The 27,213-nt window shown below is 54.3% G+C and overlaps 9 protein-coding genes across 10 annotated transcripts; 2 read left to right on the plus strand and 7 right to left on the minus strand.

Moving 5' to 3' along the window:
- Positions 1 to 493: 493 nt before the first annotated feature.
- Positions 494 to 2,488, minus strand: LOC122624874. The gene is made up of 2 exons (XM_043804617.1): positions 1,664 to 2,488; positions 494 to 1,609 (listed from the first exon to the last, which is right to left on the minus strand). Exons 1-2 carry the CDS (start codon positions 2,486 to 2,488, stop codon positions 494 to 496), a joined length of 1,941 nt encoding a protein of 646 aa, XP_043660552.1.
- A 244-nt stretch (positions 2,489 to 2,732) lies between these two features.
- On the minus strand, positions 2,733 to 8,914 carry LOC122623666 (defective chorion-1 protein, FC125 isoform). 2 transcript variants are annotated; one of them, XM_043802943.1, is made up of 5 exons: positions 8,665 to 8,914; positions 6,152 to 8,603; positions 5,826 to 6,091; positions 5,498 to 5,625; positions 2,733 to 3,508 (listed from the first exon to the last, which is right to left on the minus strand). In XM_043802943.1, the coding sequence occupies exons 1-5, from the start codon at positions 8,815 to 8,817 to the stop codon at positions 2,779 to 2,781; spliced, it is 3,729 nt and encodes a 1,242-aa protein (XP_043658878.1). In that variant the 5' UTR covers positions 8,818 to 8,914; the 3' UTR covers positions 2,733 to 2,778. The 2 variants fall into 2 exon arrangements, 1 of the variants encoding a protein (XP_043658878.1); XR_006326419.1 differs by having other exon boundaries at positions 3,488 to 3,508; positions 5,498 to 5,639.
- A 1,214-nt stretch (positions 8,915 to 10,128) lies between these two features.
- Positions 10,129 to 12,499, plus strand: LOC122624280. Its single transcript, XM_043803775.1, has 2 exons — positions 10,129 to 11,401; positions 11,477 to 12,499. The coding sequence occupies exons 1-2, from the start codon at positions 10,547 to 10,549 to the stop codon at positions 12,497 to 12,499; spliced, it is 1,878 nt and encodes a 625-aa protein (XP_043659710.1). The 5' UTR covers positions 10,129 to 10,546.
- Positions 12,500 to 12,587: 88 nt separating this feature from the next.
- Positions 12,588 to 14,422, minus strand: LOC122624766. Its single transcript, XM_043804458.1, has 2 exons — positions 14,076 to 14,422; positions 12,588 to 14,025 (listed from the first exon to the last, which is right to left on the minus strand). Exons 1-2 carry the CDS (start codon positions 14,420 to 14,422, stop codon positions 12,588 to 12,590), a joined length of 1,785 nt encoding a protein of 594 aa, XP_043660393.1.
- Positions 14,423 to 15,516: 1,094 nt separating this feature from the next.
- LOC122624851 lies at positions 15,517 to 17,415 on the minus strand. The gene is made up of 2 exons (XM_043804584.1): positions 16,597 to 17,415; positions 15,517 to 16,533 (listed from the first exon to the last, which is right to left on the minus strand). Exons 1-2 carry the CDS (start codon positions 17,413 to 17,415, stop codon positions 15,517 to 15,519), a joined length of 1,836 nt encoding a protein of 611 aa, XP_043660519.1.
- A 320-nt stretch (positions 17,416 to 17,735) lies between these two features.
- LOC122624865 lies at positions 17,736 to 19,714 on the minus strand. Its single transcript, XM_043804608.1, has 3 exons — positions 19,350 to 19,714; positions 18,772 to 19,294; positions 17,736 to 18,707 (listed from the first exon to the last, which is right to left on the minus strand). Exons 1-3 carry the CDS (start codon positions 19,712 to 19,714, stop codon positions 17,736 to 17,738), a joined length of 1,860 nt encoding a protein of 619 aa, XP_043660543.1.
- A 641-nt stretch (positions 19,715 to 20,355) lies between these two features.
- Positions 20,356 to 22,306, plus strand: LOC122624875. Its single transcript, XM_043804618.1, has 4 exons — positions 20,356 to 20,681; positions 20,743 to 21,247; positions 21,314 to 21,502; positions 21,641 to 22,306. Exons 1-4 carry the CDS (start codon positions 20,356 to 20,358, stop codon positions 22,304 to 22,306), a joined length of 1,686 nt encoding a protein of 561 aa, XP_043660553.1.
- Positions 22,307 to 22,570: 264 nt separating this feature from the next.
- Positions 22,571 to 24,106, minus strand: LOC122623645 (acetyl-CoA acetyltransferase B, mitochondrial). Its single transcript, XM_043802920.1, has one exon. It carries the CDS (start codon positions 23,992 to 23,994, stop codon positions 22,762 to 22,764), a length of 1,233 nt encoding a protein of 410 aa, XP_043658855.1. The 5' UTR covers positions 23,995 to 24,106; the 3' UTR covers positions 22,571 to 22,761.
- A 354-nt stretch (positions 24,107 to 24,460) lies between these two features.
- LOC122623981 (serine/threonine-protein kinase Nek2) lies at positions 24,461 to 26,946 on the minus strand. Its single transcript, XM_043803394.1, has one exon. The coding sequence runs from the start codon at positions 26,850 to 26,852 to the stop codon at positions 24,633 to 24,635; it is 2,220 nt and encodes a 739-aa protein (XP_043659329.1). The 5' UTR covers positions 26,853 to 26,946; the 3' UTR covers positions 24,461 to 24,632.
- Positions 26,947 to 27,213: the final 267 nt, after the last annotated feature.

The raw sequence follows: 27,213 nt of genomic DNA on the forward strand, positions 1-27,213 counted from the left end.
ACTATTCGAGGTGGTGGGGTGGTGGGCAGATCGGTGGTGGTTGATTCGCCAGCGCAAGTTTTGGTTTTCGAAATTTATCGCTTTTAGATAAAACGTTTTGCGTTTTTACGATACGAGCAGCGAACACTTTGGCCAACTATCCTGCAAGACGTCCTCGCCGCTGAAGGGGATGTCCTTTGTTGTTGGCAGGGGCGGGCTGAGTGGAACTGGAAGTGGGAGTGGCAGTGGAAGTGGGAGTGGAATTGGTGGAGGGTGCGGGCACTGTGTGGATTATGAAGTAATTTAATTAAAACGCCTGGGCCGCAAATAAATCCGGCATTATTTATGCCTTCTCGCAGAAGGAACGTGGCATTTCCTCCAAACTGTGTAATCGGTAATACACATTTTTTAAGAAATATTAAATATTTTACTAACAACATTATATTTCTTTGGTCGCCTGTTGAAATTCTGTGTAATTCCGTTGAATACTCTAATCTCTAAACGATTTAGAAATTCACTTTCTTATCTTACTATTAATTTTCGCTAATATTTTCCCCGCTTTTATTTGGGGCAGCAGCAGTTCCAGCACGAAGACGACCACCGCTGCCAGGTTCGCCCAGAGGATGAGCCAGAAGAGAGCGGCTAGTTCCCGCATGGACAGCACGTTCTGGCGAACGGTGGCCACCTGCTGCTCCTCCGAATCCGAGAGATTCGGGTCGCCATCGATGCCATCGAGGGTGCTGTACGATGTGGAGGCTATGCGGGCCACACTCTCGTCCTTCTCGTCCACGGCACTGACATACTGCCGCGTCCAGTGCTCCAGGAATCCATGGGCATGGGCATGCTGGATCTGCTTGTTCAGCACACCGACCAGATGCGAGTGACGCCGCACATAGAAGGCCAGCTGCTGCGTGTAGATGCGTTCCCGCACCAAGTGCAATCTCCTGCTCATCGGATGCACTTTGCGGAAGTAGCCGAAGTACTCGTAGGGTGTAAGAATGGCCACCCGCGCCGAGGAGCCACTTTGCCGGGCCAAAGCTGGAAAGGATTGCAGCTCACTGCCCGCCAGGTAGACCAGCTGCTCGGGGCGCAGTTCCGGCAAACTGGCCAGGATCCTCGCCTCGTTGACCTCCGCCAGCTGGATGGTGAAACGCTGGGCCAGCACCTCCGCAATGGTTTGCGGTGGATTCCTTTGGGTATCCTGCCGCAGCAGCTGATACATCCCCGACTGGTAGCCACTCCTCAGCACCAAGGTGGCAAACAGCCAGGTGAGCAGTGCCAGGCGCCCGGGAAACCTTTGTGGCACCAAGCGGTCCTGCAGATTGCCGCCGCTTGTCAGGACCCACAGCTCGTAGTATGGATTCACTGGCAGTTCAGGGTGCTGCCACCAACGCAGCACCAGCATCAGGAGCAGGCAGGCCAGGATGAGGACCACCGCAATGGCTCGCCACAGCAGCGGAGCGAAGGGAAAGGACAGCTTCTCGTAGGCGGAGTAGGCACTCTGCAGATTGGTCACCAGCATGATGTGGCTCATGAAGTAGTAGGAGGACTGCGAGTAGGGAATCTCGCTGCCGGCGCTGGGCTTGAAGTGGAATCCGCCCAGCGAGAAGTCGGCGTGATGGCCAAAGATCTGAAAGGAACACCAATTGCATTATCTAAATCCAGATTTAGATGCAGGACGCACCTCGTCGAAAATGGTGCCCGACTCATCGAAGGTGGCCAGCACCTCCTGCTTGTTCATCCAATAGAGACCCACGCTGAAGTTGAGATTGGCAGCCATGAACTGCAGCAGGGCACCCTCGATGCCCACGAAGCTGCCACTGCCGTCGCGCCGCCAAACCAAGTAGGGCATATCCTCCCACGTGGCGCAGGTGAGGAGACAGCCATGGAAGTTGCCCAGCTTGCTGGGAAAGTAATCTCGGCTCACCCACTGCTTGGTGCCCACCTGGTAGCGATTCACTACAGTGGACGAGATCACCTGGCAGCCGTGCCACGCACTGAATGGAAAGTAGCTGACCATGAGGATGTGCTGGCCAGGTGGACGCAGCACCACGCCCACATTCAGTACACTCAGACGCCACAGCAGTCGCAGGACCGCCTGCATCTCCTCGCCATAGACATCCGTGGGCAGGGACATGTATATCAGCGTGTGCGACAAGTCCTGGGTGGCTCCAATCCGAGCGTAGATCGCCGCCAGAGACGGCAGCCCATCGACCAGGGCCAGGACAGCGTGGACATAGGGCTTATACTCCATGGACTGCTGCAGCAGGAGCCTGCGTGCCTGCAAGTCGCTGGGCAGCAGCATCAGCACCTGGTCGAGCAGCTCCTCCAAGTGGCCACCCGTCGACTGGGCACTTGTGTGGCTGTAGATGTACAAGGTCTTGAGGCGACCCATCTCCGAGTGGGCCACCACTTGAGCCAGCGCCTCCGCCAGGTCGCGATCCGCACTGGCTGCCATTGTGCTGGCCACCAAGGAGCAGCAGGCGAGTGTGTACCACCAGTACCTCATGGCCAAAGAGTTGCCCAGGGAATGTGTTAGTGTGGCCACTTTTGGGCACTGGGCTGCTCAGATCCCTGGGGAAATTTTGGTAATGCTGCTGGCCAATCGCGTTAATCATGTCACATTAAAGGCGATTCCCTTGGGAAACCAACTTCTATTACTAACTACAGTTACAACGATAGTGATTTATCAACTTATAGACTGCTAAGTAGACTTTTTTAGACTGATTATTAACTTATAAATAAATGCTTTCTTTTACATTAATAGTATTTATTTTTATTGGCAATTAAAATAAAAGTCTAATCATCAACATCATCGTCATCGAAGTTGAAGTAATCGATGTCGTTGTCCTCCCGCTCTTTCCTGCTGCTGAGGCTGAATCCCCTGGGCTCACTGCTCTCGCTGGGCTCCTCCACATCCCGGACATCCTGCTCGTCCTGCTCATCCGGTTCCGGTTCTGGCTCGGGATCCTGCTCCAGCGAATCGTTGGCCTCGTCCTCGAACAGGCTACGCTCTGCGGCCGCCAATTCGAAGACGGGCTCATCCTGCTTATCCTTACTCTTGGTCTTCGTCCTGGTCTTGGTCTTGGTGTTGGTGCTGGTGTTCGACTTGGAAATCTTGCCCAGAACCGGCGGCTGTACCTCCACACGGGTAAGATTCGTGTGGTGATTCAGCATGCCCTTGTACAGATGCGGAAACCTACGCTGGAAATCCACCTTGATCCGCAGCAGTCGCTCCAACATGCCGGGTGTCAGGATGCCATGCTGCGACCCCTGGCCCATGATGTGGGTGTCCCTGCGATGGCGACCGTCCCTCAGGTAGGCGGCGTAGCTGCCACCGCCCGTGTAGAGAGGATGGTGGGGATCGTATGGCTTCTGGTGCCACGGATCATCGGGCCTCTCCACCGGCAGCAGCCCCATGAACGGATGCAGCAAACCCTCGTCGTAGGTGAAAATGGAACCCACTTGCGGGTCAGATGATGGTGCGTTTTCGATTTCGGATTCAGATGCAGATGGTGCTGATGATGGACTGGCGGAATGGACGAGGGATATGCAAATGAAAGATGGACATGAATGCTGGGCGGACGATTAGTGAACATGCTTAAACGCTAACTAAATTATGTTTAGGATTATGTTTAGTATGTGGGATCTGTGAGTTGGTTAAATGGGCTTGGAATCAGATGCATTGGAATGGAACTGAATGGGACTCCTGGTGGTGGTGGCCATGGGCTTGTGCTGCCTTCTGCGCAACCTTTTGCGCTTGGTGACTTTGCTGGGCTTCATGGACTTGGCCATGGTTTTCGATGGGTTATTGCTCTGGGCTCTCAGTAGGCTGGACTTCTTCTCCTTCTGGATTTGCAGGCGCACCAGATCCTTGAGCACATCCACCAAGCTGTCCAGCTTGGTGCTGCTCACGGTCGCCTGTGTGGTCACCACCTGCGAGCTAACCTTTTTCGGCCTGGACACGGACTTCTTGGGTCGCTGGGGCATTCCCGCCTGTCGAGGGGATCGCACCCAGACCTCCGCGCTCTCCCTCCCAATCCTGGGACTGGGTGTCCTTCTGGCCGTGCTCCTGCGTCTCACAAACTTGCCCCTCATCGCGTAGGGAGAGGGTGTGGTGCTGGTGGTGGTGGCGTCACTCGAATCACTGCCACTATCATTGAGGGCCGCATTCAGCAGCTGCGCCTGTTGCTTCACACTCAAGGCTCTTTTGGCCTTGCTTTCCGTATCGGAGCTGGGTTCATCCGCTTGGAACTCCGGATAGGGGCCATACTCCTGGCTGCCATGCCCATCGTAGTTGCAATGCTTTGGCATCTCCAGGTTTTGGCCCTGGGAAAACTGACGCTCGTGGGACTTGGTTAGGTAGTCCGTGTCATAGCCACGGTTGGCCAGAATGCGCTGCCAGTTGCCATCGTCCTCGTAGTCCAGTTTATTGGCGGAGCCAGCGGTTTCATCCATGGAAAGCATGGGTTTGAGTTCGGGCTTGGGCGAGCAACTGCCACTTGGTGAGGACGCCTCCGTGGTTGTACTAGTGGAGGTGCTATCCTCGTCCTCCTCCTGCTCTTCCTCCTGCTCCACTGGGGTCTGCTCTTCCGCAATCACCTTCTCCTCCGCCTTTGGCTGCTCCTCCTGCTTGGATGGCTTCTCCGGCGCGGGTGTGGTCTCCTCTGGAACTGGTTCCTTGGCCACATTGTTTGATATTATCTTGCTGCAGCGCAGATTCAGCTTAAGGATCTCCTTCTTCAGCTCATCCACAATGGTGTGCAGCTGGTGGATCTCCGCCTCCTGCTTGGATATCGACTTGGTCACATGGGAGCTCTCAGCCTCGGCCTGCGCGTCTTGCTGCATGTCCAGTAGCTCGGCCTTGCTGCTCTCTGTGGTTGTGGTAGTGGATGTGGATGTGGTTGTGGATGTGGTAGTGGCTTCTGGTGTGACAGGTGCTTCTGAAGTGGAGTCACTGCCTCCGAAGGGGGCAGCTTCTGTGGTGCTTGTGATGGGAGAGGCTGTGGAACTGGTTAGCCGCACGAAATCCTTGTAATTGTACTGGTGCTCTGTGTCGGGATCATGCTGCAGTTGCTCCTCCTCCAGGGGCTCCTGCTGCGCCTCCTCCTCATACTGATCGCCACCGATCTCCAGCGGCTCCATGCTGGCCCTCTCCAGAGCCTCGCGAATGGAGGCCGCATTGTAGCGCATCAGCGCCTCGGCGGGATCTTCGTCCGGACTCAGGGTGATCTCCTTCAGTCCCAGCTTATACTCCCTTCTCAGCTCGTTCAGCGAACCCTCGTCGATGGTCTCCAAGGTGCCATACTCCACACTACGTTTGTTCCGCCGATTGCCCTTGCACTGGCAGCTTCCCGAACCTCCACGCGGCACCACTCCATTTCCCAATCCTAGATCAGAATTGCAGCGACAACTCCTGCCGCACAGACAGTCCAACCTGCCACATCCGCAACTCCTGGATGTGGAGTGTGCAGCAGCTGCCCCAGTCCCGCGCCCCAACCTGTGGAAGAGTGCTAACCTTTTGTGGACTCGATGCTCTGGCGGTGGCTCCTGTGGAGCTGGTGGGGTCAACGTCGTTGGCGGATTAGAGCTGCTCGTCTGCCTCTCCGCTCCAGCGACTTGGCCTGGTTGTATCTGGTTTAGTGTCTGAAATGCGTCGCCTGTTTAATGCCATGGGAAAAAGGCGAATGAATCGTATGAAATGGATCAAATGAAGGCAACTGTCTACATGTTCCAGTGTGTTCCAGTGTGTTCCAGTGTGTGTTGCTGTGTGGTGGTGCTCAATGTGGTGTGGTTGTGGTGGTGTGTGTGGTGGTTCGAGTGGCTCTACACTAATCTCAACTCACCCTGGCCATCGTCTGGTGCTGGCGCAGCATGTCGTCCACCTCGTCGTTGCCCACGGCAGCCCGGTAGCCCTGACTTGGATAGGCATTGACTGGACGCTGAACCCCGTAGGCGTTCGATCCGTAGCCACCTCCGCCGTAACTGGTTCCGTAACTCTGCACCACCGGACGGGGCTGGGGAGCCGCATAGTAGTAGTTGATCACCGTGGGCGGCGCCGACTTGGACTTGGACTTCTTGCGCTTGTTGCCGCCCACTCCCAGGGCATCGACTGTGGGGGAGACGGAAGATGGCGCTGAGTCAGGATTGCGAAAGACTCCGAAGAGATTACCTTTGTGCCTGGCGCCGTTCTCGTTCTCCGGCATTTGGGGACCCGCCTCGCCAACCAGCTGATCCTCCGCCTCGGCATCCTGGTCCTCCACTTCACGCTGCATCATCGCTGGATTCTGCTGCTGCATCATCATGGTGGGTCCTTGCTGCTGGACAGACTGGGGATTCTCCTGCGCCCACTGGCGCTGCTTCATCATCATCGTGGGCGTCTGCTGCATCATCTGCCGCTGCTGCTCCTGCACCTTGGCCTGATCCTCGGTCCACTGTCTTTGCTGCATCTGCTGCATCATCATTTGATTCTGTTGCGCCATCTGCTGCGCCTGTTCCATTTTGGCCTGCTCCTCGGACCACTGCCTTTGCTGCATCATTTGTGGATTCTCCGCCATCTGGCGCTGCTGCTGTTGCATCATTGGCGTCTGCTGTGCCATTTGCATCCTGGCCTGGCCATCGTCGGCCCACTGCCTCTGCTGCATCTGTTGCATCTGCTGAACCACTTGAGGATCCTCGGTCCACTGCCTTTGTTGCATCTGCGGCATCATCATGGGTGTCTGCTGGGCCATCTGTTCAGCCTGTTGAGCTTTGGCCTGCTCTTCCGACCACTGTCTTTGCCTCTGCTCCATCATCATGGCACCTTGCTGTGCCATCTGTTGGGCCATCTGTTGGTCGTGCTGAATCTTGGCCTGGTCCTCCGCCCATTGCCTCTGTTGCATCATCATTGGATTTTGCTGGATCTGCTGTTGCTCGTGCTGAATCTTAGCCTGATCCTCTGACCATTCCCTCTGCTGCATCATCATTGGACTTTGCTGCATCTGCTGCTGATTCTGTTGGATCTTAGCCTGATCCTCCGCCCATTGCCTCTGCATCATCATTGGATTTTGCTGCATCTGCTGTTGCTCGTGCTGGATCTGCTGCTGATTCTGTTGGATCTTGGCCTGATCCTCCGCCATTTGCCTCTGCTGCATCATCATTGGATTTTGCTGGATCTGCTGTTGCTCGTGCTGAATCTTGGCCTGATCCTCTGACCATTCCCTCTGCATCATCATTGGATTCTGCTGCATCTGCTGTTGATCGTGCTGAATCTTGGCCTGATCCTCGGACCACTGCCTCTGCTGCATCATCATGGGATTCTGTTCCGCCTTGAAGGCCGCGTACACCTTGTCCTGCTTGCCCTTCTCGCTCTCCATCTGCTCGTTGGCCATGCGATAGGCGTACGCCATCAACTGGACGATCTCCTCCTTGGACATGGCCTGATCCTGCGACTTGGCCTGTCGCTTGAGGGCGTTTGCCTTCTGGGTGCTGATGCCGGAGATCCTGGCCTTGCGTTGCGCCTCCTTGCTGACCAGCCGGCGGACGTAGTCATCGCGAAGGGCCTGCTCGATATCCGCACGGGTGATCTTGTGAATGGGCGTGCGATTAAGTGGATAGCTGATTCTGTAGGGTGAGTCGGCGTTTGGCGCGGTGGCACTGGACCTCATCTGCTTGGCCATGAGTTCGATCTTCTGCAGCATCTTCAGCTCGGTTATGACCTGGCGCTCGAAGGCCCTCAGTTTCGCCTCCACCCGCCGATCCTCCAGCGTCTTTTCCTCAGTCGCATCCTGATGCTGTGTGGTGGGCATGCGGAACCAGAGGAGAGGCACTTGCTCCTGGTCCTTGACCTGCACCTGTTGTTGCCGCTCCTGCTCCCTTTCCACTGCCGACTGCATCTTCATCAGCGACATCTGGGCCTCTGGCGAGCAGGGCACCTCGGGACGTACCCTCACCTCGGAGATGTCGGAGGCCTGGGCATCCGTGCCAGCTGCAGCAGGTGGTTGGACTGGTGTCATTCCCGGGAAGAACTGCCTTTGCATTTGCGCCACGAAATCCAGATTGGGCGGAGCAAATGTGGGCACACCCTGGCCCAGAAGACTGGAGGCATCGAAGTTCGACGGGTTGAGGAAGGTGAACGCGTTCTGCAGGGCGGCTTGTCCCAGAATGGCTGGCGGGGCATCTGCCGCTGGCGCCGGTGGAGCAGCAGCGGGCACAGGAGCTGCAGCAGGAGCTGGATCGGGAACTGGCGCAGGTACCGGAGCAGCGGCACCCAGAAGAACGGGAATGGATGACATGGTAGGCAGTTGGGACAGAAACGAGCCCACTTGCGGTGCCAGGTCCATGGTGGGCAGCTGGAAGTCCTGCGGCAGAGCGGGCCAATTCATGAACTGGCCAAGTGGATTTAACGGCGGATTCTGACGGGTGACTCGGGTCTTGGCCGTCGCATCGTCGGCCAGGACGAGCACCACCTTGGAGGCCGCCGCCGTGGGCTGCAGGCTGTCGGGAATGGCGCCCAGGATCGACTGGGCGGGGAAGAGGCTGCCCCAGCGCAGCAGGCTGCCCAGTGCCGGGAACATCATGTAGAAGGCGTCCATCGGGGGACTGCCAGTGCGGATGGGCTGAAAGTTCGGCATCTGGCCAAGGATCTGGAAAATGAAATAGGTAGCATAAAACAAAGTCAATGTTTAGCACTCAAGTCGTACTCACCTCATCCTGACTGGGAATCCTTGGCTTGGTGTCCGCAGTGGAGTTGCTCGTTGCTCCGGCATCCGTGGCAGGAGCATCGGCGCTCACTTGACTTTGTCCGGCCGCCTGGACGACGAGGAGCGCCAGGAGCGGCAGCAGGCTATACAATCGCATCCTCTGTACTCTGCAAAATGAATCTGGAATGAATCTAAAGCCAAAGATCGCTCTGTGTTCGCCGGAGCTCGTTGGCCGACTGACTGCCGACTGCCGCCGGTCGGTGGTCCAAATAGATTTTTTGCCACCGCGTCGGCGGCGCAGAAGTGCCGACGTCTGCCAATTCGTGACCCGGACCCGTCTCCGCCACACGCACCGGACAGCCGCCGGAGTTTCCGTGTGTGTGCCCCCAATTGCAAAACCGGAGCGCAGCAGCCGCCGCAGCTGCAAGTGCTGCAAAACAACTACTCCGCTCAGCAAACCACAACTTTTTCCACGAATTCAGCGCAAATGATGCACAGTAGACAGTATGAACGAAACCAGGTGTGGAATCACACGGAAGGCGCCGAAAATCAACTCATTCTGGTCACTAATAAGAGAGTTATCTTCACGCGACTCTGCTGGCACTAAAAAGATTTTATTATCAACTAAAAAATCCACCAGAAATAGATTAGAATTTTGTAGAATGCATCACTTATAAATTATAATTTTGTAGAATGCATCAGTTATATTGGAGCATTTAAAGAACCTTTATTTGAGTAAGTAATCCAATCCGCACCTGGTTTTTGCCGAGGGCCGTGCTGTGGCTGCCCTTCAAGCGTCGATCCACGGAATTCTGGCGATCGTCTTATGGCTTATGTGTCACCAGAAGCAACAGAAGCACCACCACCATTAACACCACCAGCACCACCAACACCACCAGCACCTCCGTGGTTTGCTGAGGTCAGCGGTGGTGCAGCTTGTAGCGACACGAGAAACAAAAGCTTCAGTCGGCGCAGCGGGTGGCTTCTGTGGAGGTCAGCGAAAAGCGCAGTTCTTCCACTCGGCGGTACAGCGACCTTTGGCTGGCTCCGATTTGGTTTCAGATTAACGCAGACTCTGATTTACTTACATATATAAAATTACTCATGACCCGCAGTTATCTCACATTTAATCACGATTCCGGCAACTGAAATGCGTAAGCCGCCTAGTAAAAACTCATTGAATAAAAACGCCAAAAAACTAATTACAACCAAAGATATTATACATTTAAAAAAGGCCACAATTGATTTCTTACAACTCTTTTCATTTATTTATTTTTTGTATTAACCACCGAGCTGTGCAAAAATGCAAAAGAAAAAGAAAAAGCAATGCATAGGTGTTAAAAAATATGTTTAGTAATTATTGGAATATTGCCAGTGTAATCAAATATTTTCCATAACCTACATTCAAGTATAATATATTTAGCTTGCCCTTTTTGTATTTACACAAGAAAAGTGAAAGCAATCAACAACGGCGTGTAAAAGGGCTTTTTCTACAATTTATATATTTAAAGTTAATTTATTGTGCATTTGCATTTTCTGATTTCAGATTTCAGATTTCGCCGATAGAGCTTTCAGCACGCAATTTGAGGCGTCAGTTAAGTGACTTCTGTTTAGATAATAGTAACGAACTGATGCACAGAGAAAAAGTGTAATGAGAAGTGCAATTTAATAAAAAATATTTAAAAATATTATATACAAAAGTTATTATTATAAAGGCACAATGTTGCAAAAAAGATGGAAAACCTTTGGCGATCAGGAAGTTTTCGCACTCAACTCATGCATAAAATGCGACCATTTTCATATTTCCAGCGTAGCAAACACGACATGCAAACCCATCATGGTTTTGGGCAGGACATCAGTTGGCCAGGAGCCATCGGTGAGTCAGGATGTTGCCCAGCGCCGTGCACAATGTGAGCCTGGTCTACGCGCTGGTGTGGGCCATCGATAACTACTATGGCACGGCCACCAGCACGCCACTGGCGGTGGTGCAGTTCCCCACCAGCGGGGAGAGCAGGAGACTGCACAACGACATGATCGATGCCGCCCTGCTCAGATCCTCGGGCACGGGCCGCATCCAGTTCCTGCTGGAGGATGACCGCGTGGAGATGATGGAAACCAGTGCGGAACTGCCGCCGCCAAGCGGATTGACCGGCAGACCGATTGCCATCTGGTTCCTGGACAGCCTGCGCTCGTACTTCCGCCTGGAGATGTACCTCAATCAGCTGGGCAGTCCGTACAAGAGGAATGGCTTCTTTCTGGTCGTCTACACCGGACTGGAGGAGCAGCCCGTGGGGGCGCTGGAGATTATGTTTCGACGACTGCTCAATATCTATGTGATCAATGTGATTGTGTTCCTGCAGAGAGACGACACTGTCCACCTGTACACCTACTATCCCTATGGACCGCATCACTGTCAGTCCTCGCTGCCCGTCTACTACACCGCTTTCCAGGATCTGCCCGCACCGGCGACGGGATTCGGTCTCACCAAGCCGCTCTTTCCCAGCAAACTGGGCAACCTGCATGGCTGCCCATTGGTGGTGGCCACCTTCGAGCACCGGCCATATGTGAACATCGAAGACGATCCCCAGACGCCGGGCGGCAGGAGCATTCTGGGCATCGAGGGCTTGATCTTCCGCTCCCTGGCCGAGCGCATGAACTTCACAGTTAAGTTGCTGGAGCGGCAGGATAAGAACCGCGGCGAGATTCTGCCCGATGGCAATTTCACGGGCATCCTGAAAATGGTAGGTGAACCTAGGTCGTATACGTAATGCACCTCCATTTTATCCATTTTATTAAGTATACGCACGCCTTTGCAGATGGTCGATGGCGAGGTGAACCTGACATTCGTGTGCTTCATGTACAACAAAGCCCGCTCGGATCTGATGCTGCCCAGCATCTCGCACGCCAGTTTCCCCATTGTCCTGGTGATTCCGAGTGGTGGCTCCATATCGCCCCTGGGTCGACTGACACGACCCTTCCGCTACGTGATCTGGTCCTGCATCGTGGTTAGCCTGCTCCTCGGCTTCCTGCTGATCAGCCATCTGCGGATCACCGCTGCGCCGGAGCTGCGGCACCTGGTGCTGGGCAGGCACAACCATCGTCCCTGCCTGGGCATGTGGGGCAGTCTGCTGGGCGGTCTGGCCATTTACAATCCGCGCAGGAACTTCGCCAGATTCATACTGGTCATGTGGCTGCTGCAGGCACTGATACTCCGGGCCGCCTACACGGGTCAGTTGTATCTGCTGCTGCAGGATGTGGAGATGCGATCGCCGATCAAGACGCTCGGCGAGGTGCTGGCCAGGGGCTATGAGTTCCGCATTCTGCCCGCCTTGCGGACCGTCTTCAAGGACTCGATGCCCAGCACCAATTTCCAGGTGGTGATCTCGCAAGAGGAGTCGCTGTACCGGCTGCGGGATGAGGATGATGCGGGCATCGCAGTGCCACTGCTGCAGCCCACCGTCTACCAGTTTGACTTCCGGTCGGGCCCAAATGAGAGGCACCTGACCGTGCTGCCCGATCCCCTGATGACCGCCCCCCTCACCTTCTACATGCGACCGCACTCCTACTTCAAGCGGCGCATCGACCGCCTGCTCATGGCCATGATGTCCTCGGGCATCGTCGCCCGCTATCGCAGGATGTACCTGGACCGCATCAAGCCGGTGGCCAAGCGACGCAAGCTGGAGCCCAAGCCACTGTCCCTCTGGCGGCTGGGCGGAGTGTTCGTCTGCTGTGCAGGACTCTATCTGCTGGCCCTAATGGTCTTTATCCTGGAGCTCTTGAGCGGGCAGCATCCAAGATTACGCCGGGTTTTGGATGTCATCAACAGATACGCCGCATAAAAAATATACCAATCAACAGTACATTGAAGCTATTTAAACTGTTATATGATGCTTTAAGTTAATAAAAAGTGTATACTTAATTATCCCTTCAAACCCTTTCAAATAGCCATGCTAATCCCGTCCAGCGGCGTCTGTGGCTCAGCAGCTCCAGACCAAAGACCGCCATGGAAACGCAGAGCGCGCCCATCAAGCAGTTCAGAGCCGCCAGGACGAAGCTCATGGACTCGGCAAACCCCCTGGCCGCACTCTCCTTGGGGGAGTGAATGCTCCTACCCGGCGAATCCGTGTCCGTGGTGGTGGGCATGCTGTTCCAGGCGAGGATCTGCGAGTGGTGCTGGAAAAGGCCAAAGCTGCGCATGTTGAAGAGCAGATTGTTGATCTCCCAGGCGAAGTAGGAGCCCTGGGGGAAGTACACGCAGAGCATGTTGTCAATGATCTTTTCGCCCAGGATCAGCAGCTGGTTGCGATGGCTCCTGTGCCCAACCAAGTGGGCGGCCAGGAAGGCGCGACTGGTGAAGGCGCCTGTTCTCCAGGGCGCCTTCAAGAGAGCATCGAACACGTCCACCGGCTGTCCCGCGGATATCGAAGTTTTGCCCTGAAAAGCAGGTATCTGCAGGGTCATCCGGTAGGTGGCGTGGTCGGTGATGAAACGGAAGCCACCATTCAGCGCCTGCTCCAAGGTGCGCGGCGACGGCTTCACCGGTGAGTTGTGTATGAAGTTGAACACGGATGCCTCGTAGCTGGCCCGAATCACAAAGATCCACAGCATCCAGCCGGCCAAAATGGGCGATGGCATTCGCCAACGACTGCCCACCATCCACTGCACACCCAACACCGTGCTGACCACCAGCCAGGTGCCCTTCTCGAAGGGGAACAGCATGACCTCATAGATACTATAGCCGCCCCGGGCGCGCATCACGATGATGTAGGCCATCTGGCTGTACGGACTGGTGGACTCCAGGAAGGTGGATCTCTCCGGGGTGCAGGCAGCACATCCAATGGTGAGGTTGGCCCTGCGCTCCCTCAGCATTTTGTAGGCGCCCGTGAAGGTGCCGTTCATGAAACTGAAGCCACCAATCAGGCCACTCGGCTCGTTGGCCATCAGCTTCAGCGTGAAGTTCATCTTGCGCGCCACGATCCGCAGCAGCAGCCCATCCAGTCCGGCCAGTCCGTCCATGGGATCGCTACTCTGCCAGTTTACTCGCATGTAGGGCGGTATGTCCCACACGATCACGCTCAATGGACAGCCGTGTAGGTTCTTCAAGCGGCTCGGAAACACGTCCCACACACCGCCATCCTTCAGGTCCGTCTCCACGGGCTCCACGCTCGAGCAGCTGGCGGGGGTGTACGGCCGGACATTGAAGGCCCGGACGCCCTGCACGCCGGGCACCAGGATCACCACGTTGATGTTGTAGCGCTCCTGCATGAAGTACGTGAAGATCCTCGTCATGATGGGTCGCTGCGCCTGGGATGTCAGCAAGACGATGATGCACAGCATATTCCGGTTCACTCCCTCGGCTATGGCTCTGAAATTGAAATTAGAAATCTTCTATGAATATAATGTACTTCCACTTACATGGCCTGCTCGGCATTCTGCACGAAGAGCAACTGGCTGAAGATGTGGGCTGTCATTCTCCGGTTCATTTTGGCGGCCAGGAGAACGGGCACTGGAGCATTCGGCTGGTATAAGCTGCGATAGAGCACGCGATGCACCAGAATCACCCGCTCCCTGTCCATCTGCTCGTAGTCAGTGCTAATGAAGACACTCAAGTTCTCCGCCGCCAGGCCGTTGGTGAAAATCTTCCGGAGAGTGGCGGCTATCTGGGTGGCTAGCTGCTCCTCCAACGGATGCTGGTGGGGCCACCAAATGGAGCGCACTTCACAGAGACCCAGGAGCACGGCCACCAGGCAGCGAAGTTCCATGGCGAATGCGAAACATTTGGCAACACTTTTCAGCCAACTTATTTGATTCTGAGCCAAGGGACTGCATTTGCTTTGGCAAGGGAGTGCAGTTCTATGAAATGCACTATCAGAAATCTGCAACGCATACAGTGTGGTTCATATGTCCATGAATAACCAAAAATATAGTAATAGTAATAGAAATAGTAAATATTAAAGTTCAATATAGTTGTGCAACGGAAGCGACCCCTTTTTACTTAACTTGAAACACATGTTTCATATTAGTTACTTAAATTGCACTTAAAATAGTTTATGCCGAGCGATTGAAATTAATTCTAGTAACGTGCCTGTAACGGTAATGCATTAACAAATCTGTGTTCATCACTTAAACTAATTGCTGCGTACGGGCGCGCACCCCTTGGCCACCACCCAACCGCCCCACCACCCAACCCACCCAATCCACCCACCAGCCAGGCAGCTAGCCACCCAACCACCCAACCACCCACCTGAACCGTTCCGGAGGCATGTGCGTGACAGGTTTCGGGTGTCAGTATTATGCATGAGGCGCATAACCATAAATTAACACCATCAGCGGCACAGACACACACACACACCTGTGGGTGGAGTGGGTGGTAGGTGGGAGAGTGTGTGTGGGTGGGTGGGTGGGTGTGTGGATATGGCCGGGAACACCCCGTCAGTGTCAGGTTCAAGCGAGCACCATGTCGGCCGTAAGAGGTTTACAAATAGCTGGATAATGTCCTGACCTCCATGGAGACCACACGCTTGCCAGCGTCAGCCACACTGGGAATTATAATCTAAAGCAGATTGCATAAGAAATACATCTATAATTAAATTATACCATTTTTGAGTCACATTCAGGAACAAATAAATCAATGAAACTGCACTTTAATGCTAAGTAAATACTTTCATAGCTTCTATTGTAGCTATAAATGATAGTAGATAATGATAATATTATGAAATAAATACTTTCATAACTTCTATTGAGTTATAAATGACAATAGATAATGATAATAGATAATGATAATAGATTATGATAATAGATAATGATAATAATATGAAGCATAGCTAATGTAGCCAATGTTGCCTTCAGTACAAAACTATGTGAAAAGTTTCCTTAAGTAGATGGATCGCAGGGACACAAGTTCCAGGACAAAGACGAGCAGGCCCACGATGAGGCCCACTATGACCATTAGGAAGATGGCGTACAGCTCCATGGTGCCGAGGATCTTGTAGCTCTGCTCGTTGCGCAAGTAGCTCTCGGAGAGCTCCCACCTGGCCCAAACGGAGAGCAGGCCCACCGAGCGCATCCACATGATCTCCTCGTTGAGCTGGTCGATGAGGAAGGAGTGCTTGGCCAGGTACATGGTCAACTGCATGCTGATGATGTCCTCGGGCACAATCTCGAAGTGTGCGCCCGTTCCCCGCTCGCCCCTCTGATGCACTGCGTCCGCGCTCAAGCGATTGAAGTGGATGAAAATGTCCAGGGCGGTGGCGGTGGCGTGCTGGCGCAGTTGGTGGTTCGCCTCCAGGAAGTACAGCGGCTCCAGCTCGGAGTCGGCGGCCTCCAGCAGGCGGAATCTCATGTGCTGCACACTGGGAATCTCGTCCAGCACCTCCTGCACGATGGGCGTCAGCACCACGGTGAAGTTCCTCTGCACCAGCGACTCGATGGTCTGTGGCCAGCGATTCAGCTGATGGGTGCGTATCAGGTGGTACAGCAATCCCTGATAGATGGTCCGGATGATCAGGGTGTACATCATCAGCATCACACAATAGAGCCGAGCGGTGTGCGATCTGGGACACTCCAGCAGCGGCATGCCCACGAAGACCAGCTCCAGATTCAGCCAGAAGCGCGATCTCAGTCGCTCCCGCAGCATCCTGCCAACGAGCAGTTGGACGAGTGCGGATAGGGCCACCACGCCGAGGATGCCCATCCAGATCTGCAGGCGGTACGGGTAGAAGAGGATGTCGAAGGAGCTCAGCTCGTAGCTGGAGGCGAGCACGCCGAACACCTCGCGGGTCTGGTGGTAGTTGTTCGTCGAGGTGGCCACCATGCCCCTGCCCACCGTCTGCCGGATGCCGCCCAGCGTCAAGTCCGCCTCGTCATGTTGCAGCTGCCAAATGCGAAATGTAATATGTTCTTTGATCTCTGTTCTTTGGACAATCTGAGGACTCACCATTTCCAGGGCCTCGTCCCTCATATTGGCGTGCACCTTTCGAACGGCAATGGTGAAGTTCATCTTCTCGGCCAGCGCCAGGAGCAGACGACCCTCGTAGCCACCGCTGACCAGCAGCAGCTGTTCCTGGTCCTGGTCCTCAGCCAAGGTGAGGAATGGCGGCACATCCCAGAGGGCGCATCTCAGGGGGCAACCAAAGAAGTTGCTCAACTTGCGGGGGAACAAGTCCGGCTCCACGAGCATGCTGCCATTATAGCGATTGATCAGCTGTGGCTCCATGTCCGCACAGCCGTGCTCCCCGAAAGGAAAGTAGCTGTAGAAGAGGATGTCGCCGTTGGACTTCTGCACCTGGATGCTGCAGTGGATGAGGCGATAGCGCCAGCAGTAGTCGAAGATCAGCCGCATCTCGCCCTGCAGCAGACGATCCCTGGCCTGCAGGAAGATGAAGTAGTGCTCATTGTAGTTGTACTCCCTGGCATAGTACTCCATGCGGATCTCCTCGAAGGCGGCAAAGGAGTCGGTGAAGATGACGTTGTAGTGCCGACGACCCGGCACCGGATGCCACGGCACACCACGCAGCACATTGACGATCTGCAGCGGGGCCAATCCCCACTCGCGGAACAGGGTGCTCATCATCTCGTTGTAGAAGTTGCACGTGTGGTTGCTCCGGCAGCAGAGGGTCAGCACCAGCGACGGCGTCACACTGAGGATGTAGTGGTGCACCACGTGGAGCACTGCCCGGGCCACGAACTCGTTGATGTGGTTCATCTGCTCGCCGGACAAGTCGTAGTACGAGTTGAGCAGTGCGCTGATGTTCATTCCGGCGTAACATCAAGTGGCTCAATGAAGCATATCCGCATCCTGGCCAGCGTAGTGCCTCTGAAGCAGCCCAGGAACCCCAGAAGTTTTGTGTAACTTTCATGTTAATTGCCCGGAAAAGGTGCGTGATTAATGGTGGTTTCTCTGGCCCAGCAGAAAGTGGGTCAAAAGTGGGTCAAAAAACCACTCATGTGAAGGGAAGGCAATTCAAAGAAACACAACATTAAATCAAACTTATATTTTAAGATACTAGACATCTTAAGTCAGCTAATCTGTTTGCTATGTAGATATATGTATCAACTCCATATCCCAAGGACCTTCTAGTTCCGCTGCCGAAGTAGCAGCTCGCCGGCGAACACGAGAGCAGCTAGAAGGTACAGAGCCGCCATGACCACGTAGATGCCGGAGAGCTTGGCATGGTTGATGTACCGCCGGCTGGTCAGACGCACCTGCTCCCTGCGATGGACGGAGGCGAAGGAGGCGCGTCGCCAGGCGTGTATGAAGCCGCTGGCATCCAGGCGCCGAATGTCGTCGTCCAACTTCTCGTACAGGAACGAGTGCTTGGGCATGTACATGCCAGTGTACTCCACATTCACGGGCTGCTTGACCACGTGAAACGCATTGGGATGTGCGGTGGAGTGCAGAAAGGATGTGGTGACATCCTGATTGGCCACGGCGAATATCTTGCGATTCCTATTCCGCGTCAGTACATCCAGTACGTCCCAATCGGACGGTGTGTCCAGGGAGTGAAAGCTATCCGGATCACGGGCCACCTGTGGCATCTCGAGCAGCAAGCGCTGCGTATTCGCCGTGCAAATACCCTGGAATCCCTCCGCCAGCAGCTGGTCCAGCGAAAACGACGGTGTGCTGTACAGTTGCAGGCGGATCAGGTGAAAGAGCAGGGACTGATAGGAGATCCTCAGGGGTATGCTGGCCCACAGCCAGTGGGCGGCGATGAAGCGATGCCTCCAGGGGCGTGGCAGTCGGGACAAGGCGGCGCCCAAGAGCAGGGCCACCACCTGCAATCCTCCTCCTCCTTCATTCCCCCTCCGCCGCCCGGAGGATGGCAGTTGGATGCCCAGGTGTACCAGCAGTGCCAGCAGCAGGAGCATCCAAACGGACAGCTGGAAGGGGAATACGAGGAGCGCCAGCGAACCGATGCGATAGCGCTCCAGCTGGAGCACGGCCACCAGGTTGGCCGAGTAGTACGACATGGGCGTGGTGAGCAGCTGATTCCGGCGCGCCGTGCTGCGGAAGTAGCCCAAGCTGATGTTCACACTGCGCCGCAGCAGCTGCAAGCAAATGGATGTGGATTTGGATTTGGGAATCCAAGGCAGCATCACAATGACTACACACCCTTTCGATGGGTCCTTCGCTGGCGCCCTCCGCCAGGCGATAGGCGTGTGGGCGCAGCAGCGCCATGTTGACCAGCTCCAGACTGAAGTTCATGCGCCGAGCCAGTTGCTCCACCAGCTTCATCTCGAAGCCACTGCCCCGGCTGCGATTGTGCTGCGGATCCCAGTCCAACTCCACGAACGGCGGCTCGGGCCAGGTGAGCACGCGCAGTGGACAGCCGTGCATCTGGCTGAGTTTGTCGGGAAACATCGGGGACGCCTTCCACTGGCGGCCATCGAACGTGTTGACCGCAATGGGATGAGCCGCCTGGCAGGCGTCCGCCGTGTAGGGATAATAGGTGTAGACCAGCACCTCCACCTGGGCGGTCTGGATCATCACGTTGCAGTGCAGCCAGAAGTGAGCCAGGCAGTGGTCGAGGATCAGCTGCAGCTGCTCGGGAATGAGGTGGTCCCGCGCCTGCAGGAAGATGAAGTAGTAGTCCGGATCATCGAAGTCCGCATTGTTGGCCGTGATGTTGGTGTCGCTAATAAACCAGATTTAGATGCACGAAGAACATGTTGTGTAACTAGTTAACATACAGCAAACCCTGATAGGAGTCCACCATCAGCAGGCTGACGCGCTTCCTGCCCACCACCGGATGGGCCACCAGATCCGGACGGATGCGTATCAGCTGCACGGCCACCATGCGCCACGAGTCCATCAGGTTGTTCATCATGTACTCGAACCAGTGTGCGGTGCCCAGGTGGCGCGTGGAAATGGCCACCACCAGGGTGGTGCTCAGCTGGGCCAGCACATTCTCGATGACCAGCCGGAGAGCTCGTGCCACATACAGATTGGCCTCCTCCCCCTGCATGTCGATCCTCGAGTGCTCCAGGTAGCTGGCGTAGATCGAATAGCTTAGGCTGGAACTGGGATTGGAATCGGAATCGGAGCTGGTGTTCATGGCGCCAACTTGAATGCTCGACTGCGAGGGAGGGACAGCCACTGGGCCTTGGACTGGGTCACTCTGGACTGGGTGCAACCTTAGTTCACGATCAGATCTCTACGGAGATTGCGCTAATTAAAAGTAAATAGGTGGAACAGGATAATAACACCATGCCATCTGACGTTCTTATGAATAACTTGAGTTATTTGTATTGCCAGCAACTATTTATTTCATTAACATTCATTTCATTAACATTATCTATCATATTTAGTTATTTATTAAGCCAAAATCTAGTGAAAATATAAATGCTCAGTGTAGGGACACAAAGATTACATCAATCAATGCAGCAATGCCCACCACCTTATGAACTAAGCCATACCCTACCTGCCGACCCATCAACATACACGATTATATGATTATACGATTATTAGGGTCGCATCATAGCCACCACCTTGTAGGCCATATAAATGTGGACATTTACGATTGACCAGCTGTGGGACCAGAAACCCGGCTAATTGTCCAACTTGCTGCGTGTCCCACAATAGTTTTGTTTGACTTGGCGACCTAATGAGATGTAAATAGCCTTCGCATTGGAATAGAATTCACCCCGGATGCCGCATAACTACGGCAGTATTCTGGACGGATTTCGATAGACGGACATGAACGTGACCAGCCTGCTGCATTTCGAGTCGATGAAGTACATCGGCGCCCAGACGCAGGCGGCGTCCATAAATCATCACGTGGCCGAGGCCCTGCGCGTCTTCATCGAGGACTTCTACCAGCGGATCGCGCCCGCCTTCATTGTGGTCCTCTCCTGCCGGCGACCCAGTCCCATGAACTTCTACCGCAACATCATGCAGCTGCTCTACGAGAGCGTGGACACGATGATCGTCCAGCTGGTCCTGGTCGAGCTCGGTCGTCCGCGGCGGATCGCCGGACCCAGGACGCACAATCTGCTGCTGGTGGACTCGCTGGATGCGCTGCTGTAAGCTACACTCCAGCTACACCGGCTATGAATAATACCCTGCAATTGTAATACCCTGCAGCGACATCGAGATCCACACGTACACGGCGCAGTCGGACACCAGCGAGTACTACTTCATCTTCCTGCAGCAGCGGGATGCACTGATTCCGCACGACATGCAGGGTGTGTTCGCGTACTGCTGGCGCCACCAGCTGCTCAACTGCAACGTGATGACGCAGAGTTCCGGCGGCCAGGTGCTGCTCCACACGTACTTCCCCTACGCACCCGGCCAGTGCAACGACTCCCAGCCCACCAGGATCAACAGGTTTCTGGGCGCATCGTGGCAGCATCGCGACTACTTTCCCTCCAAGCTGCACAACCTCAACGGCTGCCCCTTGGTGGTCTTGGCGAGGAGAGTGTCGCCCTTCTTGGATCTGGATGAGGGGCAGCGCGGGCTGCGCGGCTTGGAGGGGCGACTGCTGCAGGAGCTGTCGCACCGGATGAACTTTAGCATACAGTTTGCGGGCTTGCAGGATCAGCTAAGGAATCGCACCACCTGGTCGGAGAAGCAGTTGCTCCAGAAGCTGGTAGGATCCACCATTCCAGAATGCCCAAGTGTAATAAGTATGTTCATTGTATCCATCATCCAAAAGGTCCAGGAACGCATAGCCCACCTGGCGATTGGCTATGTGAGGAAGCGCATCCAGTACGCCACGAATCTGACGCCCGTGTTTCCGCATTACTCGAACCGCGTGGTGGGATGTCTGCTCCTGAATGCCCACAACCTGACCAGCCTGGAGATCTGGTCGTTTCCCTTCCAGGCGCTCACCTGGATCTGCCTGGTGTCCAGCTTTTTGAGCATATCCTGCCTGGCCCTGCTCCAGTGACGCGGCGCTGGGGATCGGGTGGCTCTCGTCCTGGCGGTCTATGCCGCCGCCCTTGGCCTGCCCATCGATCCCCCCGAGTGTCCGTCGCTGCAGTTGCTCTTCGCCAGCTGGCTGATTTTCGGCCTGATCGTTAGGTCCATGTACTCGGCTCTGCTGTTCTTCATCCTGCGCTACCATCTGCATCAGCGTTTGCCGGGCAGCTTGCCGGATCTAACCCACGGCGACTATGCGGCGGTGATGGGTCGAACCACGTGGCAAGATCTGAGGGAGGTGCCCAGTCTGCAGGATCTGCTGGGTCTCAAGTCGGTGATTGTGTCCTCCGAACGGGAGGAGGAGGTGCTCCGCACTTTGGATCGGTGTACGCTGCGCGAAGGAGCCGGCTCGCATCCGCTTTTCTTTGGCCTAATCTCCCAGGATGCACTGCTCCATCTCACGCAGCGCGGCCATCGGGCTGGCGCGTATCACATCGTACCGCAGGACGTACTGGAGCAGCAGCTGGCCATTTACCTGCAGAAGCACTCGCATCTGGCCGCTCACCTGGACCACCTGGTCATGTCCATTCGATCCGTCGGCCTGCTCCACCACTGGGCGGGTCAAATGGCCAGCGAGCGGTACTTTCGCAGTCGTTTCCTCTACCGGGAGAAGCGCATCCGGCAGCCGGATCTGTGGGCGGTCTACATCCTGACCGCAGGACTCTATCTCCTCTCGCTGGTCGTCTTCGGGTGCGAGCTCCTGGCCACCAGACGAGCAGGGGTCTGAACCAAAAAAAATATTTTACTAACTATTACTAAATATATTATGAAAATGTATTATGAAAATATATTATGAAAATAACCCCTAAAACGGATATAATTACATATACAGAGAAAATCAAGGAAATATTAGATAGTGAACTTATGGACATAACATAGGTAACCTCATCCAGATAATCAAAGAATCTTTTAGCACTTCACTGGCTTTTCATAGAACAAATACAAGCTGTTTAGACTTTGAACCCAAGCGACGTCATGGAAGAAAACTGACTTGATATATGTACATATATTTATTCACTGTTTCATAATTTTATTATGCAAATCACAATATTTCGTTAAATGCGGCCAGGCGCAATCAAGACACTAAACAATTTAAAAAAAAAAGCATGGAGCTTTCCACAACGATCCCGATGGATCGGTAGTAAATGCATTTCTGGTTGAGAGCAGGGCCACCAGGTGACCTTACAGCTTCTCGATGAGAATGGAGGAGGCGCCACCGCCGCCATTGCAAATGGAGGCGCATCCCAGCTCGCCCTTCTGCAGGCTGTGCGAAAGATGGGCCACCAGGCGGGCACCGGACATGCCGATCGGATGGCCAATGGACACGGCACCGCCGTGCACATTCACCTTGGCGGGATCCACATCCAGTTTCTTGATATTGGCCAATACGACCAGGGAGAAGGCCTCGTTCACCTCCCACATGGCCACATCCTCCTTGCGAACGCCGGCACGCTTCAGTAATTTGGGAATGGCCAGCGCTGGGGCAATGGGGAAGTCAATGGGATCGGTCTCCGCATCCTGGAAGGCCACAATCCTGGCCAGCGGCTTAATGCCCGCCTTCTGCGCTGCCTCGGCACTCATCAAAACAACGGCGGCACCGCCATCATTCAAGGTGGAGGCATTACCAGCTGTCACTGTGCCATTTTCGCGCTGGAACACGGTGGCCAGCTGTCCAAACTTATCGAAGTTCACCCGCTTGTACTCCTCATCCTCGGCGACAACGATCTCCGGCTTCCTCTTCTGCTGAATCTTCACCGGTGCAATCTCGTCCTGGAACACCTTGTTGGCCCAAGCGGCCGCGGATCTCTTGTAGGACTCGATGGCGAAGTCATCCTGCTGCTGACGCGTGATCTCCAGCTTTTTGGCCGTATTCTCGGCACAGTTGCCCATGTGGAACTTGTTGTACACATCCCAGAGGCCATCGAACACGATGCCGTCGGTGAGATTGACGCCGCCGTAGGGCGTGGCGCCCCTCTTCAGGTAGTAGGGCACATTCGACATGGACTCCATGCCGCCGGCAACGACCACATCCGCATAGCCGAGCATCAGTGACTGGGCGCCCAGCATCACGGACTTCATGCCCGACGAGCACACCTTGTTCACCGTGGTGCAGCACACATTGGTGGGCAGTCCGGCGAAGATGGCTGCCTGACGGGCGGGGGCCTGTCCCAGACCGGCAGATACCACATTGCCCATGATCACCTCCTGGACATCGGTCTTTGCAATTCCGGCCTTCTCGATCGCCGCCTCAATGGCACGGGCTCCCAATTGGGTGGCCGTCAGTGGGGCCAATTTACTCTGGAAGCTGCCGATTGGTGTGCGGGCTGCCGAAACGATCACAACTTCGGCGATCTTGGAGCTGTAGTTGCGCTGGGCGCTCCAGCGACGCGTGGCCTGCAGCAGTCGGGCGGACATCTTGGAATTTAATTAGTTTATATTAACTAGCACAGCAATCACACTGGGAAGTGACAAGAACCCAATCGGAATCCAATCAGAAATCACGCCAGACCTGTTGCTTGCGTAACAAACCGGTAATCGGTCTATCGATAGGCAACAGCTGGCGCGCTAAAAGTGTTGCCAACTGTTAAATTAGATAAAGGCGATTCGAACTTTTTATCTAGCATTTTTCAAATTTATTAATTTTTAAATTATGAAGTTATTAAGCATCTTGCTTGAGTACCACATTGGAAAAAGGCTACGTTTATATATTATTTTTTGGCAATACCCAGCACTGAAAATGCGTTAATTGAATTTAACGGTTACCAGCAAACAACATTAAACAAAAAAACAAAAATCCAGATATTAAGCACAATTGTTTCATATTTAAGCAATGTATATTTATTTATAAGACTAATGCAAATTGCACACTGAATGGCAGCTGAAAAAAATATAATCTTAATGCTAATAATACGGGTGTAAAATATGGCAATTCAAAAAAAAATTGTTGCACAAAAAATAGTGTAAATATTTCGGAACTTATTCCACATCACAACGCTCATAGTCTCCATGGTTACCATGGCTCCTGGACTGCACATCTCGCTAGATCAATCTGCTCAGATCACCATCTGGTCGCGCGTTGTTAGCTTCTGATGGCCACTGGCCACCACCAAGGATCTGCGCATGCGGTTTCGCTGGAGCGTGGAGTTCCGCTCCCGCACCGATTGCCGCAGATGCTGGCGACGTGCTCCTCCTGGTCCAGATCCGACTCCAGCACCGCTGGCCTCCCTCTCCGCCGCATTCATGGCCGCCAGCAGCTCGAAGGCCTGTTTCTTCTGCTCCTTTGTCCAGAGATTGGCCACTGGCGGAACTGCTGCCGGCTGCTCCTGGGTGATCGGTGGCTTGACGGCCAAAGGAGGTCGCTGCACGCGAGTTGCAGCAACTTGGGCTGCCTGGTTGACCGCTGGCAAGGATTTGGAGGTCGCCTTAGATCCGCGACTCAACCCGAAAAGCGAGAGTATGGACTTCCTGCGGGTGGAGGAGGCCTGGCTGTCCCCGGAATCATTGCTGGATACGCTCATTTGCATGGGAACACCAGTGGGCGGAGGGTTCACTGCCGGATTCACCGTCTGTGGGGGCATATTCTCGATGCCATAGGTGACAAACTTTTGTGGCGACTTGAAGGTAACCTTGCGCAAAGTGTTTAGCGATTTTGGTGCCGGAAGAGTGGCCAAATTGAGTTTAGCCACCGTGGGCGATGTTTCGTTGAGTTCAATGGTGCAGTAGGTGTCATCATGGTGCGACTTCGCTGGCTTCCTTGGTGGAATGGGCGGAGCTATGGGCTGTCGGCAACTGCAAGTGTGTTTCTCCTGCTGGATAAGTTTTTCCTGCATCTGCCGCTCCAGCGATTGTACACGCTGCTCGGCCAGCTGTAACTCCTGCTCCCGGGCCTGTAGCTCCTCTAGCTTCTGCTGCAGCAGGGATTCTTGGGCACGAATTGCGTGGAGACGGGTCTTCAGTACCTCATCGAATATGTTCTGGGTAAGAGCACGTGGACTGCTATTGCCTTCCTTTAGAAGATCCTTTTTAAGTGTTTCTTGTCCATTTTTATGCTGCTCCTGTTCCTTCCTGCGGCGCCGCTCCTGCTCTAATTCCACCTGCCTCTCCTCCGCTTGCTCCTCTCTCCTTATACTTTCATATAGGGCGGGATCCGAAAGCTGTAGTTTTTTGGCAGGAAAAATCTTTCGCTTGGCGGAGTAGAAAAGCTCACTTCGCAAATCCGGAGTAAAAACTCCAGTGACGCTTAGTCTCCTTTGCCCATAGCCTTCATTAAAGCTGTACTGTTCTGTAAACATGGTGCTCGACAACTCTGGGTGTACCTCATCCTCCTCTTCGTCCTCGAAAAGTCTGCCACCAGAAGGCAGTGTGAAGAAATCCTCTCCGGAATCAACTAGACTTGGAAACTTGCCATCCAACTCGCTGATATTACGCACCACCAGCGGATGCCGAATGATAACCTCGATGCCAGGACGCTGTTCATGATCCACCGCCAGCATGAAGGCGATGATCTCCTGCAGATCAGCACTATAGACCGCCGGAATCCGACTAAATTCACCCTGGGCGATCTTCTCGGACAACTGGTCAAAGGCTCTACCGCGAAACGGCGGTCGCAGGGCGCACATCTCGTAGACCAGACAACCAACGGCCCAGACATCGCTCTTCCGGTCGTATTTCCTGCCCTTCACCAACTCCGGGCTCATGTAGTGCGGCGTGCCCACAAATGAAGCGGCAAAGCTCTGATCTCGTCGCAGCATCCGGGCCAGACCAAAATCTCCCAGTTTGGCATTCCCGGCTGCATCCAGGAAAATATTAGCCGGCTTGATATCGCGATGCAAGATGGTCCCGTTGGGGATTTTGTTATGGCACACCTGAAGCGCCCGGCAAAGTTGGAAGAGCACCCGCCAGATGTAGGGCTCCTCGAACCGCTTCCTTTGGGACCTCGCACGCTGGATAATCTGGGCGAGATCGCCGCCGGCACAGCACTCCATCACAATGTACACTGACTTGGCCTCTCGGTTCACCAGGTGGTGGTAGTACTGCACAATATTGGGATGCTGAAGCTGCCGCAGTACACTGATCTCGGAAACCAAGGCGTCGCACTTGGCCTCGTCCAGTTCATCGTAGTTCATTCCCTTCCAGGCGAACAATTCCCCGGTGCTCTTGTCGCGCACCTTGTAGCAGGTGCCGAAGGATCCATTCCCCATCACGGCCAAAACCTCGTAATCCTGCAGGGTCTTTTGCGAAAAGTCCATGCCGGCAGATTCCTCTCCGTTCATTGTACCTTAAATCTTTCCGTCACTTTTATTTTGGTTATTCTGCCGCCTATTTCAAATGATCCGCTTGCTTCGAAACCCAAACACGAATTGAGACTGGTTTTTGGGATGCAGGATTTCTGGAATTCTCATGGCTACCTGCAAAAACGGGAGAGAGAGAGCAATAACAAGTGCGGGAGGAAGAGGGTCTAGTGATGTCGCTAGCCCGCTAAATATGGCGGGGAAAACTGAATATTCTAAAAACAAGCCAGATACAAACTACCTTTTGTAAATGCCAAATTCAGTAAAGATAAAAATAAATATCCCATAATATATTTACATAAACAAATACCTATTTACATAAAAATAATTTGTAAATTGGATG

Source organism: Drosophila teissieri, chromosome X (assembly GCF_016746235.2).
Source record: "Drosophila teissieri strain GT53w chromosome X, Prin_Dtei_1.1, whole genome shotgun sequence".
NCBI lineage: Eukaryota > Metazoa > Arthropoda > Insecta > Diptera > Drosophilidae > Drosophila > Drosophila teissieri.